The sequence below is a fragment of the Megascapheus bottae genome, chromosome 26, assembly GCF_031878675.1.
Source record: "Megascapheus bottae isolate mThoBot1 chromosome 26, mThoBot2.hap1, whole genome shotgun sequence".
In the NCBI taxonomy this organism is placed as follows: domain Eukaryota; kingdom Metazoa; phylum Chordata; class Mammalia; order Rodentia; family Geomyidae; genus Megascapheus; species Megascapheus bottae.
In genome coordinates this window covers 9,345,165-9,359,506 of record NC_143534.1, presented here as the reverse complement: position 1 = coordinate 9,359,506, position 14,342 = coordinate 9,345,165, and the positions used below count along the sequence as shown (strand labels likewise).

The 14,342-nt window shown below is 39.0% G+C and overlaps 1 protein-coding gene across 12 annotated transcripts in view; it reads right to left on the bottom strand.

Moving 5' to 3' along the window:
• Nucleotides 1-14,342, bottom strand: part of Celf2 (CUGBP Elav-like family member 2) — a 672,814-nt gene that overhangs the window by 57,656 nt on the left and 600,816 nt on the right. For all 12 annotated transcript variants that reach the window (XM_090318888.1, XM_090318882.1, XM_090318877.1 and 9 more), the window contains one exon: nucleotides 930-978. In XM_090318888.1, coding sequence (XP_090175014.1) covers nucleotides 930-978 — 49 coding nt within the window. The remainder of the gene's footprint in view (nucleotides 1-929; nucleotides 979-14,342) is intronic.

Below are 14,342 nucleotides of genomic sequence, written 5' to 3'. Positions count from 1 at the left end.
AGTCTTGTGGGACAGAGGAGCTCTGTGCTATAGGAAGGTGAAAGGTTCTTTTATCATAGATTTCAGGAAATTAAAAGAACAAAACAAGGACAGAACACTTGTACAAACAGAAGCACAAACTTAAGAGAGAAACATGGATTGTTAACTCGAGTAGCTTGAAGAGGAAAAACCCAATCATTTCATGGATCTCATCAAATGCATATTTTTGCAGTGAGTGTACCTTTATTTAATCAGCAGACTGAATTATGCAAATGCATTGGTACAATTTAGTGAAGAGTACAGTAAGACAAAGGAATAAATGAAAAGATTAAAAACAAACAAACAAACAAAAAAGCTAAGGAAGCCTATTTCTTTTTTTTTTCTTCTGGTCAGTCATGGGGCTTGAACTCTGGACCCGAGTACTCTTCAGCTCAAGGCTAGCACTCTACCACTGTAAGCCACAGAGCTACTTCCAGGTTTCCAGTGGTTAACTGGAGATAAGAGTCTCATGGGCTTTTGTGCCTGGGCTGGCTTTGAATCCCAGGCCTCAGATCTCAGCCTCCTGAGTAGCTAGGATTACAGGTGTGAGCCACCAGCACTTGGCTAAACTTATTAGTATTATTTTTTTTATGGGCAACTCTTTTCTCTTTTCGTCTCTCACCATCAGGTATTCCTATGTTGTGCTGGAGGAAATATCACAAGACTATCACACAGGACAAGCCCTGAGTAGTCATAGAAAACCATTCCTTCTAAGTATCTAGATCTCCACACCAGAGGTAAAACTATGAGAGAGGAGTGGAGTGTGTACTTCTCCAGATATGCTGACCACCGTGGGAGGTAAAAGGCAGCAACATTCCCCTTCCAGAGCTAAAAAGTAGCTAGACTGTCCTTCCCACACCTGACTTCTGTAGAAGCAGAAGTTATTGAAGAAGCAGTTGGTTATCACGTACCGTTTGACTTCTCACTATCTGCAGGTTTCATCTGAATGGGATGATGCATCTAAAAATACAAAAGTGAGAAAAGTAAAGGCAGATTGAACAACTGTAAAACCATTCTCAGAAATCTGATACTACATAGAGTACTGTTCTTGTTTCACAGGCACATAATAACTAATTCTTTCTTGGGTAAAAATCACACCTTATTTTTTGGAATACAGTCTTTTTTTGTGTGTGTGTGTGTGGGTTGAACTCAGGGGGTGGGTGCTGTCCTGAGTTTCTCTGTGCTCAAGGCTAGCACTCTACCATCTGAGCCACAGTCCCACTTCCTGGAATACAGTCTTTTAAAGTCATGCGACACTGAAACACAAGACTTAAAAGCTTGGGCTTTTGAGGCAGGCTTGAGTTCGAAACTAGCTTTGCCAATCCATACAAGTTTTGCCTCTACATTGCAGATAATTCTGATTCTGTCTTTCATTAGAGCTACATGATCTTGGATTTAGTGTCTTAACCTCTCTGAGCTTCAGTATTTTCTGTTGTGATGGAAATACTGCCTGCATACAGAGTGATGAGAATTAAATGAGAAAATGAATGTAAAGTGTGACATATATAAGCAAAACCTAGGAAGTGTTGACAAACTTAGTTATTGTGACTGTATTATTTAAATGTAGATTGTCCTTGTATTTCTCCTGGCTATTCTATGTGTGCTTTGTGGGTTTCTCTCAGGTTTCATAGTTATGCATAATTTGAAGGTCTAGCAGTTGATTGATTCAGGCATCAATATGCAATATTTTTCATGTGCTAAATATAAAATTGGAATGAGAGCCACTGGAAGAATACAGAGTGAGTATGAGAAAAAGGAAAGAGAGAGAAGAGTGAGGGGAAAGGGGAGAAAAAGGGTAAGAGGGAGATATGGGTCTTAACGATCATAATACAAAAAGGAACAGAAAGACCTTAAAACAAATGGTTCTGACATCCAGGTTGGATTTGGGATGCTTTTTATAGCATCCCATTATACAATGCTGACCAAATCACTGTGTGTCTGACCCACAGTTTACTCCAAGCACGAGATGTCACCACCATTTCCAATTAAAACCAATTCCTCAAACTACATCCACAGATCCTCTTGCATCCTATTTCATCATACCCTAAGGAACACAGAAGCCACAGGGTGGATGGAATCAGTGGCTGTGCAAATGCTTTTATTATAATTGGTCCCATTCTCTGCGAACCTTTAATTTCCCCGGTGGACTTCCATCACTTGCAAGCCACAGCCTGGATTTTATCTCATTTGAATGAAAGGAGAATGGTCCTTGGTTCTGGCAGTTCTATGATGGGAAATTATGATCAGGCTGTCCATGTGAACCTAATGTCTGCTAGGGGTTTTAGAACACAAGAAGAAAATGAAAGAGGAAGGACTGTCAAGGGATAAGAGGTTAAATAATTTAGAGCTGCTTCATTTCCCTAAAAGACCAAGATTATCTTATGCATAGAACACAGACCTTGAAATATAAGATCTACCAGTAATCTTACTTCATCCATTCACACTTTCCATTTGCAGAGGAAAGTATACAATGAAAATGCAGTATATAAAGAGGTCCTAGGTAGACCTGCCTTTTCATTAAAGTAGAAAATTTACCTTAAAAAGCAGATAGGAGAAAACTGTGGAAATACCTGTTTTAGGCTAAAGAATGTGGAGAAGACAGAATAAAATGTTTCATGAAAATCAAGTCTTTGAGTAAACTATCCTTCCTGGATGCATCTGTTCACTCCATTAGCAGACATGGAAGAAACACCTACTACATGTGGAGCTCTAGGGTAAGGGCTGGGAATGCAAGTGAAGTGAAGAAAGTCCCTTCCTTTTAGATGCTTACTGTGTGGTAGAGAAACACTACGGCAACACGGACAAAATAATTGGTATGCATTTAATAAAACACACTCAGAATAGCTACAAAACAGAATAGATACAAAAGGGTTCTGGATATAGTTCAAGTGGTATAGCACTTGCTTAGCATGTGCAAAGTCTTGGTTTAAACCCCCTAGTACCACAAAAACAAAATGAACAAAAAGGTCAAGGCTAGCATTGAATCTAGGGATGGTCTATGAAACTCAAAGGCTATCCCAGCAAAAACATAGATCTAAGAGCAGGTGCACTGTCTTCCTTCCTGTAAGGTATGAAGTGAGGAAGGGAATAAGAAGAGGTAAACAGGTGTCAGCGTCTAGGTGTGGGAGGGCCTTCTGAATTAAGAGTCTGCTTTCATCAGGTTCACTGTCAGGTACAGATTTAAGTAGCAAAGGCCAAAAGACAGACTTTCAGCATAGACTGTAGAAGAGAGACACAGGAGGCAGGGAGGACAGTGAAAGGTTTCTGCAAATAGCCCAGGAAGCACTAGCAAGGTCTGAACTTCAGTGGTAATTAGCAGGTCATGAGATGAAGGATAACTCTAGGCCCAAGTAGATGGATGATAGAATCATCCCTAAATAGGAAAAACAGAAAGGAGTTTTGGAGGAGGTTAACAAGCACAGATCTGGATATAATATAATTGATGTGACCATGAGATATAGAGAAGCTGTAACTAGGGGGATAAAGCTTGAGAGAGGGGCCAGGCCTTAGAAGCCATTGTGGTATGTGGGAATGGAAGCTGTATCAGTGAAGCAGCCAGGAGGACACTGAGAAAGAAAAGAGCCAAGAGTGAGAGGAGAACCATGGACCATGAGGAAATGGGTATCTAATAAAGAGAACAGAGCACAGGTCAGTCAAGAGAACAGAGCACAGGTCTGTCAAGGAGGTAGAAAAAGCAGGAGACATGGATCCTGGAAACATGGAGCCATAAGAGGGATGGGCAAGAACAAGGGAATGTGTAGCAGGGGCTACTAGAGACCATAATGAAAACACCGAAGTGTCTTTTGGGATTAGGCAACAAAAAAGAATCTCTACGGAATTTGTCAAAAGGAGTTTCTGTAAAGTAGTAGGGCAGAGCTCCACATTGCAGGGATAGGAGTGATTCATGGGTAGGATAACACAAGAGACAAAGATGAAGACTACCACTTGAGATTTTAAACTGAGGAAGATGGAAATGAGAACAGGAGGGGATATCTTTCTTTTCAAAATAGAAAAGACTTACATAGGTTAACATTCTGAAGAGCCAGATAAGATTTACAGAGAGAAAATATACATGCATATCTTGTTACCAGAAAGGAAATGAACATGGCTCTTGCCCTCAAGGAGCAAGGGGTTATGATGGTGGTTAATGTGTGCATAGTTTAAAAAATAAAAGCAGGGCTAGGAGTTTGGCCTAGTGGTAGGGGGCTTGCCTAGCATATGTGAAGGCCTGGGTTCGATTCCTTGGTACCACGTACACAGAAAAAAAGCTGAAAGTGGTGCTGAGGCTCAAGTGGTAGAGCTCTAGCCTCGAGAAAGTCCAAGGACAGTGCTCAGGCCCTGAGCTCAAGCCTAGGACTGGCAAAAAATAAAATAAAAGCAGTAAGGGTAACTAACCAACAGCAGAACAATATAAACAGATGCTATGAGTATGCATGTTTACATGTGAAGCACATGGTGACCTGAAGAAGAAAATCTGGCTGTGACAAGGGCAGTGTCTTTCTCCTCCAAACCTGTGAAGGGCCACTGATCTCCATTTATAGGTGTGATTCCGAGAATAAGTGACTCCTCCAAGGATATAAAACAGGCTGACCATAAGAGCTAGGATGAGACATTGAATCTCCTTATCTAAATCCAGTGATAGCTTCCCTAGACCATACTGCTTCTCCACAAAATGTTCAATGTGGAACATACTGCCCCTTCAACTAAGAACTGCAGGTTTCACTTGCTAGAGGAGCCAAACAGTTGTTTGAGGGCATCTGCATTATTCCCTTAGCTAAGAGTAATCTTTCCTTCTAAACCCCCACAACACTTTGTCTCTGTAACCCATGACTGTATTACAGTATGCTGTAATTTTCTTGCAGCTGCTCAGTTTCTCACTGAAGCTATCTAGAAGGGAGCATATGGGCAGTGGTAATAAAGCACCCACTACCATTATAGATTGGGCTGTGGTTTCGTCTTCTCTGGGCCCCAGGGGGAAATTTACTTTACAGAGATCTAGATTGTCAGACTATGGGAGCCTTGAATGGGTGGTCAACAAGTGCTCATACTCTGTGAAGATAAATTAAGATAAAGTATGTGGAAGCAATGTGACCATCTTTGAAAAAGGTATTCAGTTGGTACTATATATTAAGAAAAGCTCATTATCATGAACATGGTTCATTTAAGTTATATAATTTCAATCACATACAGCAGATTAATGTCAAGTAAGACAAGAATGGTGATGAGGAGTTGTTCGCATAATGTTGCTTCTCTTCCTCAAGATTCCCTGATTCTAAAAACTGGGATATTTCATGAATGGAGAAGGGAGGTTACTACAGAAGAAAATACATTCTGCTTTGAAATTTCACATTATAAACAAAAGGACTCTTTCCCTACAGTAGAAGGGATTTCAAATATTGAGCCCATATGAATCCTAGAAATACTCATTCTTTCCTTCCTGCTTTTAGCAGATATTGTTAGATGTTGGAAAGGCAACAAGGATGAATGCTTGTCATGCGATGGAGCTTTTGTTACACACTAGAGAAAGATCCATCACCTTTTCTTTCAGAAGATTTGCATATTGCATACTCTGTGGACAGCATGTCTGTACTAGGCAATGGCAGAAACCAAAGTTTGGAAATATATCCTGTTCATGACCAAATGTATTTCCTCGTGCTTACAATCCTGTGAGGGAAGTCTTCTCAATTTGTTTCCTTGAAGAGTTCTTTGGTTGCATGTGAATTTCCTTTTGATTTTATTGCAGAACATTTTCCCTAAAGTTACACATTAAGGTACTGGTTAATGTCCTCCTCTCTATGTGGCCCTTGTTTTAAAACAAATGAAACATAAGAAGAGAGGAAATTTAATTGCTTCCCAAATACCATGGCTATTTCCTGCCTGGTGGTAAGCAGGCTTGCTGCATAAAGCCTCTCCTTCACCCTGTCTATACACAGGTTCATGGCATGTGCTTTGCCTCCTTTTTTCCCTCCCTGTGTACATAGGCCCCACAATTGAGCTGTTTTTTAAAATGGCTGACCTCTGATTGGACCTTACATGTCTTACTCCTTGATCTGCTGATCTTAGATTCGTCACAGTGGAACCCAGCTGTAGTTGATGAAAATGAGAAAAGGAATATGAGTTTGAGCAATTAGTCCATGGATGTGGCGGTCTGTCTAGAGAGGTGAAACCAGCTCTGGCAATAGTTTTCACTGCTTATAGTCCAAAAATTATGCCACAGAGACAGGAAGGAGGCTGGGCCACACAGCAACAGAAATCGCTGACTGATCTCCCTCTAGAATCCCCATTACAGGCAGATCTTGTGTGATTTCCTGTTTCAGTTCTGTGATACCTAAAAGGAAGATTCCACACAGACCTGTCTGGAAGACAAGAGTCCTTGGGAGGTGGCAGGGTTGTGGCCAGGGCCAGCTCTCACACAGAGGAGAACTCATGTTGGAACATTTTTAATCCCAGCCACCCCCAATGGATGAGTTAACAATCTTTCATGCAGGATTCAATAAAACATGCCATTTTTAACCTGAGATGAGTTTTTATAAAATCACTAATATGCATCTCATTATTAAACCTATCTCAAGCCCTTGAGATAACAACCATGCTGGTACATATTATCAGCTTACTACCCATAAAATACTTAAAAAGTAGAGAAAGAAGGGAGCAAAAGATGGGAATTTGCAAAAGAACTATGCATATGCCAAAGAGGAAAATTAAAGGATTCTAATCACTAAAGACAAAGTTATATTTTTCTTTCACTTCATGACAATATAAAAATGATTCTTGTAGGATACTTGGTATCTTGCTAGTATAATAACTCTGAAATATCAAAAACCAGTCATATTTTCAGAATTTTCCTGTAAACAATTTTATGAGTGGTGAAAATAAGTTTATCACTACTAACTAGCAATAAGCCATCCTCCAAATGAAAGACTACGTACTGCCAAAGGTTCTTCTATTAGAATAGGGTACCCCAGAGATATGCAAGTTTGCTTCTCTCTCTATATAAGTAATTTCGTTATTTTTGTCAGGGTTGTACTGTGGATAGAGAGACTGGGGAGAATGACAGGGAGGCTTTACAACTGTTTATTTGCCAATAGTTGTTTAGAAGCATCCCATAACTGCAAGTACCATGTGAACTTCGGGCAATGGCCCTTACTCTCCATCTTCCACTATAGGCTGCTAATGTATATGACCAATTTCATTCCCATAATAGTCCTAAGAGATTGGTATTTAGGAACAACTAAGGAGGACATAAGATAAGTACTTTAACCAAGTCAAGGAGCAAGGATTCAAAGTCAGGTCTGTGTGTGTAGTTTGAACATAAGCCCACAGTTTCTAGTCCATACCAACTGCACCTATGCACACAGCTATAATGTCAATTAGGAGTTTCTAAGAACCTACAAGATTATGCTAATTGTCTTCTTCAACATTAAATGTAAAGACTGTTGCGATGTATAGGTGTCTTAATTAAAATTCATAGTGATATATGCAGTGTGCACATATATGTACACAAACATACATATGTATTCTACCCATATACATTATACACACATTTTCAAATTATTCCAAGAAGCTACTGTTAGTGTTTTCTCTGAATGTTCCATTAGGCGTTCCAGGAACTATACCTACACATATAAATTCTAACACAGAGGTTCAATGTTAGCTCTAATCCTAGAATTCCTCAGGCCTTTCTAATAATACTGAAAAAAAAGAATTAGACTCTGAGATCTTTTTCATGAGATAAGCTATCAAAAATGTTTTATGCCTCTGTTGATGACTGGCAAATTAACAAGTAAAATTAGCTTTTCTATGAGAGGAAAAAAAATATATTTTTTGTGGGGAGTGTAAGTGGGATTTGAAGTCAGGACTTTGTGTTTGTCAGGAAGGTGTTCTCACAGATGTGCTATACCGTTGGCCCAAAATAATGTTCTCTGACAGCAATGTTATAAGGGAAGAATATGGAATATTTTCTATCAATATTTGCTGGTATGTATTTCTATAAAACTAATCTTTGACAAGAAATGGGATTTGAATAGAAAACCTAAATTATCTTTTTCTTTCCATGGCAAATCACAAGAAAAAGCTTTTAGTAAAAAAAATTACAGTTTCCTCCTAAGGGTCATTGATACATGGCAAGTATTTAAAACAATGCATAGTATCTGATAAAGTTAGTATCATTATTTTAGTACAGGCCTCTCTCTATAGAAAAAAAAATACAAGGTTCTGTTTGAAAATTAAAAGAACCCACTGGAAAGCATGGCCGTGGTATATGGCTGGTGCCTCTCAACTTCCAGCTTTTTCACATACACTGGTAAGCCAGAGATAGAAGAAAAAAATAAGGAATCAGAATTACATATCTGCTTTTGTCTTATCAGGCTCCAAGTCAGCCTTATTTTTTTATTAGCTGTAATGATATTAAATATATTTCTGCTAGAATAATGCAGTTTATAAAGAGGGGAAAAACAACTGATGTAACTGTTTAGTTTTGGCAAAAAGTAAAAATATTATAGGAAAATTAGATTACTTTGTGTAGAATTGTATGAGGGAATTTGGAGTGTGTTATGGTGATTAAGTCATCATTTCTGACAGATTACTCTAATCAGCTGTCAAATAACATTCCACAACCCCATCTGTAACTTGGCATCCTACTTATTCAGCCCATGTTACCTTCTGTGTATAAAACACATACCAAACAAGAGGGATACAGACTAGCATTTGTTATGATTAGGTTCTGTGTTTTCATACTATATGATAATGGCAAGCTTCCATTTTGCTTTATTTATTCTTAAAATTAGAAGAAAAATGAATAGGCTTTTAAATAGAAGGCACGGGCAATGAATAAAAAATGACGAAGTGTGAGTACAGTGCTTTCGGAGTAGTGCTATTTGAGATGAATAGTAATCCTTTCTTAGTTTAATTTCCTTTGATGTACTAGAGCATATTAGTTATAAAAAAAAATGTGAGGGCTGGGAGTTTGGCCTAGTGGTAGAGTGCTTGCCTAGCATGCACGAAGACCCGGGTTCGGTTCCTCGGTACCACATACATAGAAAAAAGCTGGAAGTGGTGCTGAGGCTCAAGTGGTTTAGTGCTAGCCTTGAGAAAGTCCAAGGACAGTGCTCAGGCCCTGAGCTCATGCCCAGGACTGGCAAAAAAAGAAAAGAAAAGAAAAGAAAATGTGTGTTGCTTCTTAACCTTCTTAACATTGTACCTCAGTAGCAACTACTTAAGTACAAGTTATGGCTGCTACTCTGTTTAGCAGTTACTATGATCAGACTTCTCTGATGATATTTCAGTTCTCAATTGGTTATGCCTCTTTGTGATATAATATATAGTACAACTGATTCAGTCAACGGAGTTCCCAAATAAAAGCAAAACTAAACTTAAGATAATGCCTCAGGTTGTCTATAACCATCTTGTTTATAGCTACATATTTTTAGACAGGTGTGGTGATAGATCCTATTTTCCCTGGCAGGCAAGAAATTGAGGCAGGAGGACAGCAAGTTTTAGGTCAGTCTAGACTACACAACAAGTTCAAGACCAGCCTTGGTTGCTATGCAGTAAGATCCTGTCTCAAAAATAGTAGCTCACACCTATGATCCTGGCTAATTGAGAGGCTGAGATGGGGAAGATCACGTTCTAGGCCAGCTCAGGCAGAAGGTTCAAAAGACTACATCTCATCGGAAGAAGCTAGGCCAGGTGATATGCACCTATCATTCCAGCTAAAAGGAAGCCTCAAAAAAGACTGCAGTTTAGGCATGCACCTGGGCAAGAAGGGAGACACACCCCTCCCTAACCCTGCAATCTCAAAAATAGCCTGTGCAGAAAAGGGCTGGGGGTGTGGCTTAGCAATTGATGAGCCTGTCTAGCAAGCTCAAGGCCCTGAGTTCAAACACTACTATCACCCAAACAAACCCCAAAACAAGTAGCAACAAAGACACTGGAGGGTATGAAACAAATTTGAACATGGAGATAAATGGAAATACTGAATATAATCATATATACAATAAAATGTTAGTTTTTTTATTTATTGAGAATATCTCTAGTCATTTATTAGATATAATTTATAATATATAATCTGTAAGTCTGCTACACTTGTTCTTATAATAGTCGCTATTATCATATGCATCTGACTAAAGGCATTTTCTTATCATGTAAATTTTATTTTTCATGCTTATATTTTAGAACATTATTTTGATTCTAGTTTGTACTTCATTCATACTAAAAGATACATCATGGTTGTGTGAGTGCTCTATTGCCTGAGACCAAATCAATATCATTTGCCAAATAGGATATAAATAATTGTGGTAGAAAATCTGCTCCTAACCATAAATAATCTTGAGGTTCACTATTCTCCATAAACTTTCTGACATGATTGGTGTTTGTTTAAGGTACTGATTCCAATTCAGTGTCATGAGTTGTCTCTATCTGTTGGATGAACCAAGTAGATGATTTTAATTATGTCTGTGGAATTATAATGTCTTTACCCGGAAGGCTGGAACAAAAGAGTGAAGGGAAATTTAATCCTGAAGAAGTACTAGTCATTAGTGATTTAGAATATGTTATATTTCTCTTAATTTTAGAGAAATGCATACTGGATATACTTGTGTCTTGATCCATCATCATTATCAAGGAACATTACATACTTTTGATAATGACATGTCTTTTTCTCCATGACACTTGGCCTTTCTTTGTATGTCTTGCTTCAGTTTTCTAAGAAACACAATTTTGCCCTTCGTACTACTTTAGCACTCACGGGTTTCCTACAGTGAATAGTACTTTGTTGTCTATAAGCAAAGATTCTTACCAGGAAAACTAACATCTCACTGGAATATAAGAAAAGCTTTATAGGATTATTTTGCTGCCCAAGTTACCTGATGACAGCTATTATTAGCGTAAAAAAACACAGGAATTTTATGTGAAGGCAGGAAGATCACTGCTAATTAACTAGGTAACATTAAAAAGGTAATAATCTGCCCTATCACTAGGTGGGAAATACACTGGTATCTTTTTAATTTTTTATTGTCAGGGTAATATGTAGAGGAGTTACAGTTACATTCACCAGGCAGTAGGTGCATTACTTCTCACACACTGATACCCCTTCTCAGATTTTTGTCTCCATTTCCCTCCCCCTCAACGCTGGTACCTTTTATAACCATGGTTTTGTTTTGATTGTGGAATTGTCTCCCGCCATCAACAGTGGATGCTGTACTAAAATACTCCTATTTCCAGATGTTACCCAGATGCTAAATTAGACATTCTGCCTAATTGAGCAATGCAAAATACACACAGAAACACTACTATCTGGCCTGGCCATTAAAGAGTAGCACTGGCAAGGCCTATACTTACAGAACAGTGCATCTCAATCACTACTATGTATATATACCACTGATTTAGTCTAAAGTCTAAAAAAATTTAAAGATTTCATTTTTACAGTGTGCAATATGATATTCTTAATTATGGAAAAGATTTATGATGAAATGATGACCCCAGTCAAGCTAACAGACCCATCACTTCCCTATTTATCTTCACACCATATGCTGTCAACACCATGACAATATATCTCTGTGTGTGAATGTGTGGTGAGAGCTGGGGATCCAGTTTTAAATGTAGGTCTGGGGTAGGGCCTCAGTTGCACTTCTAACCATTCTCAGCCAATGCTGCTGTGCAGAACCACACTTCTAGTCACCAAGACTATGCTGCACTAGTAGAAAGGCAATCAGCAGCTAACAGTGTGGTCCTGTGAATTCACATGGGTCTGAGAAGCAGAGAACAGGTTGGTCCCTAATACTAAGGCTTTGGAATCAATGATGGCTACTTCTTCCAATGGTGTTGCTCAGACATTCTGGGGGAAGCTTTAAACAGACTCATACCAGATTCCTGCATAAAAGATACTTTAAAAACTTGCCTATGCAGTGGCCTGGCACATGGAATTTTAAGAACTCCCCAAGTGGTTTTACTGTGCAGTTAAAGTTGTAAATCACTGTCCTGAATGTAGATTTGAACAGACATATTAAGAACCACTTTCCTTGTTCTTTATCAGTTCTTTACAAGTTCATCTATCTCAAGTATCTTTTCAGATAAATGGCTAGAAAGAGTATTATTTTCATCTTCCCGGTTCTTCTTTGGAGAATGGAAATAGGAAAAAGAAACACTAAGTTTGACAACCTCACATCACAGAGGGTAATGCCAAGGAATGTGCATCATGAGGTGGGTTGGAAGGTCTGTGGATGCAGATAAGGAAAGCCCGCTAATAACATGAATGTCAATGAGATGATGTTGGTAAAGCTATAGTCCTCTGAAGAAAGATGGTGCATTTATAATCATTTATGCCAAGCAGTTCCTCTTACAGTAACGACTATCTTTGATCTATAGTCTCTTCTCAAAGAGCTCGTTTCAGTAACCTCATACTCCAGTTTTGAGCAAACATTTTGCTTCATGCACCCCATTTTCTATGACCAATGCTTGCTTGAGGGAATATGGCTTCAATTGTAGTGCAGAGCTGACATAAGCGGTGCATGTGCCGGTATAGGGGAGGGTGGTGCTTACATGATTTCCAGGCCTCTGAGGATCCTTGGAACTGTATTCATGCTGTCCAGACCCCCCAGCTCAGTGTTATGGATGCCACAGAGGGAGGGGCAGAGTTCAACCTATTTGGGGGCAGCCCCTAAATGAGCAAATATGGTCCTTGCAGACTCCTCACAGTTAGCAGGAACAGGGACTGGCAAGCCAGGGCTGGACAGGGCAGAATGGAAAGCCCCTGGCTTCAGGGTCCAGATAAATTGGTTTGATCCTCACTGCCTGCAAACTCAGTTACCAGCTGGCTAACCCTATATTTTTGTTTCTCTGTCAGTAAAATGGGGCTATTTCACATATACCTTGTGAAGCTGTTGTGACCGTTTCAAATATAGTTGTGAGGTGTCCACATGGGCAATCAATAAAGAGTAATGACGATCTTTATTGCTGTTAGGTTGGCCTCTCAAATCACTTCCCATTGTCTAAAATGTGGTGCACATTCTTCCCAAACCCACTGTTATGAGGGCAAGATACTGGAGTCTCAGAAACTGCTGCTATTTTTAGCTCTGTCACTGCTTTGCTGGAGGAGGTCAGAGAAGTTAATTTAATCCCTGGCACGTTAGAATTCTCAGTATAACAAGGTGAATGTTATCAATACATCACCTGAAATATTTTTAGAAAGGATAGCAAATAAACAACTCCATAAAGCTATTTCTAAACAAAGATGACACACTTATCCTTGGTAACTGTGGACAAGAATCAGATAACAAAAATCCACCAATAATCCTGGAACCTCATTAGGTTAAATGCCTTTTATGACAAACCCAGGCTGTAAACAAGGAATCAGTTGATTTGTTAGCTCTGCACCCTCCCCTTTGCTTTTTGTTTTCAACAGAGGGAAAAAAGCAGATGTCTATAGAATTTCAAAGTGAGTAGTCTAACCATAAGTGAATCTGCTTTTTTTTTTTAATTTGTTTTACAGAGGGGTTAGTTACTTGAGTAGAGTAATGAGTACATTTCTTTTTGGGCAGTGTTGGCCCCTTACTCATTCACACCCACCCCTCTTTCCCCTCACCCCAAGTTGTAAAGTTCATTTCCAACATAATGTGCAGTGAGTATCACTGTTGAATCGGGTCACATTTTGTCCTTCCATTTCTGTGATTTCCCTTCCCTTCCCAAATCAGATAAACTTATATACAAGACAAAGGGTACAGAAATGACAAAGAATAAACCAAAGGAAATAAAAGAAAAAAAGAAATAACTAAACAGTGAAATAAAAAAAAACTTCCTGTTTCCATTTCCTGGAGTTCATTTTGATAAGCATCATTTTATATGGTCATATGTACCTAGCTACTGAGCCACTGTGATCTTCTAAGAATATCCTCCTTTGTTTTTACTGTGCAGTGCTTAGAGCACTGTTTAATTAATCATGTCCAAGGGTAATTATTTGTCTTTTACTATCCACTGGATTAACTTGTAGATTCATAGACATATTATAGTTATTATAAATGAGGGAAACTATGTAGCCTGTGGGTCTGGCTTACTTCGCTTAATATAATTTTTTCCAAGTCTTTGCATTCCCTTATGATAGAGGCAATGTCATGCTTTCTGATGGAAGCATGGAATTCCACTGTGTATATACACCACATTTTCTTCCCATTCATCCACTGAGGGGAATCTGGGTTGATTCTGTATCTTAGCTCTAGTAATAATGCTGCAGTGAACGTGGCTGTGTTGGTGGCATTAGTGTGGACTGGTTGTGGTCATTTAGGTAAATGCCCAGGAGTGGAAATGCTGGGTCACTGGAACGCTCCACAACC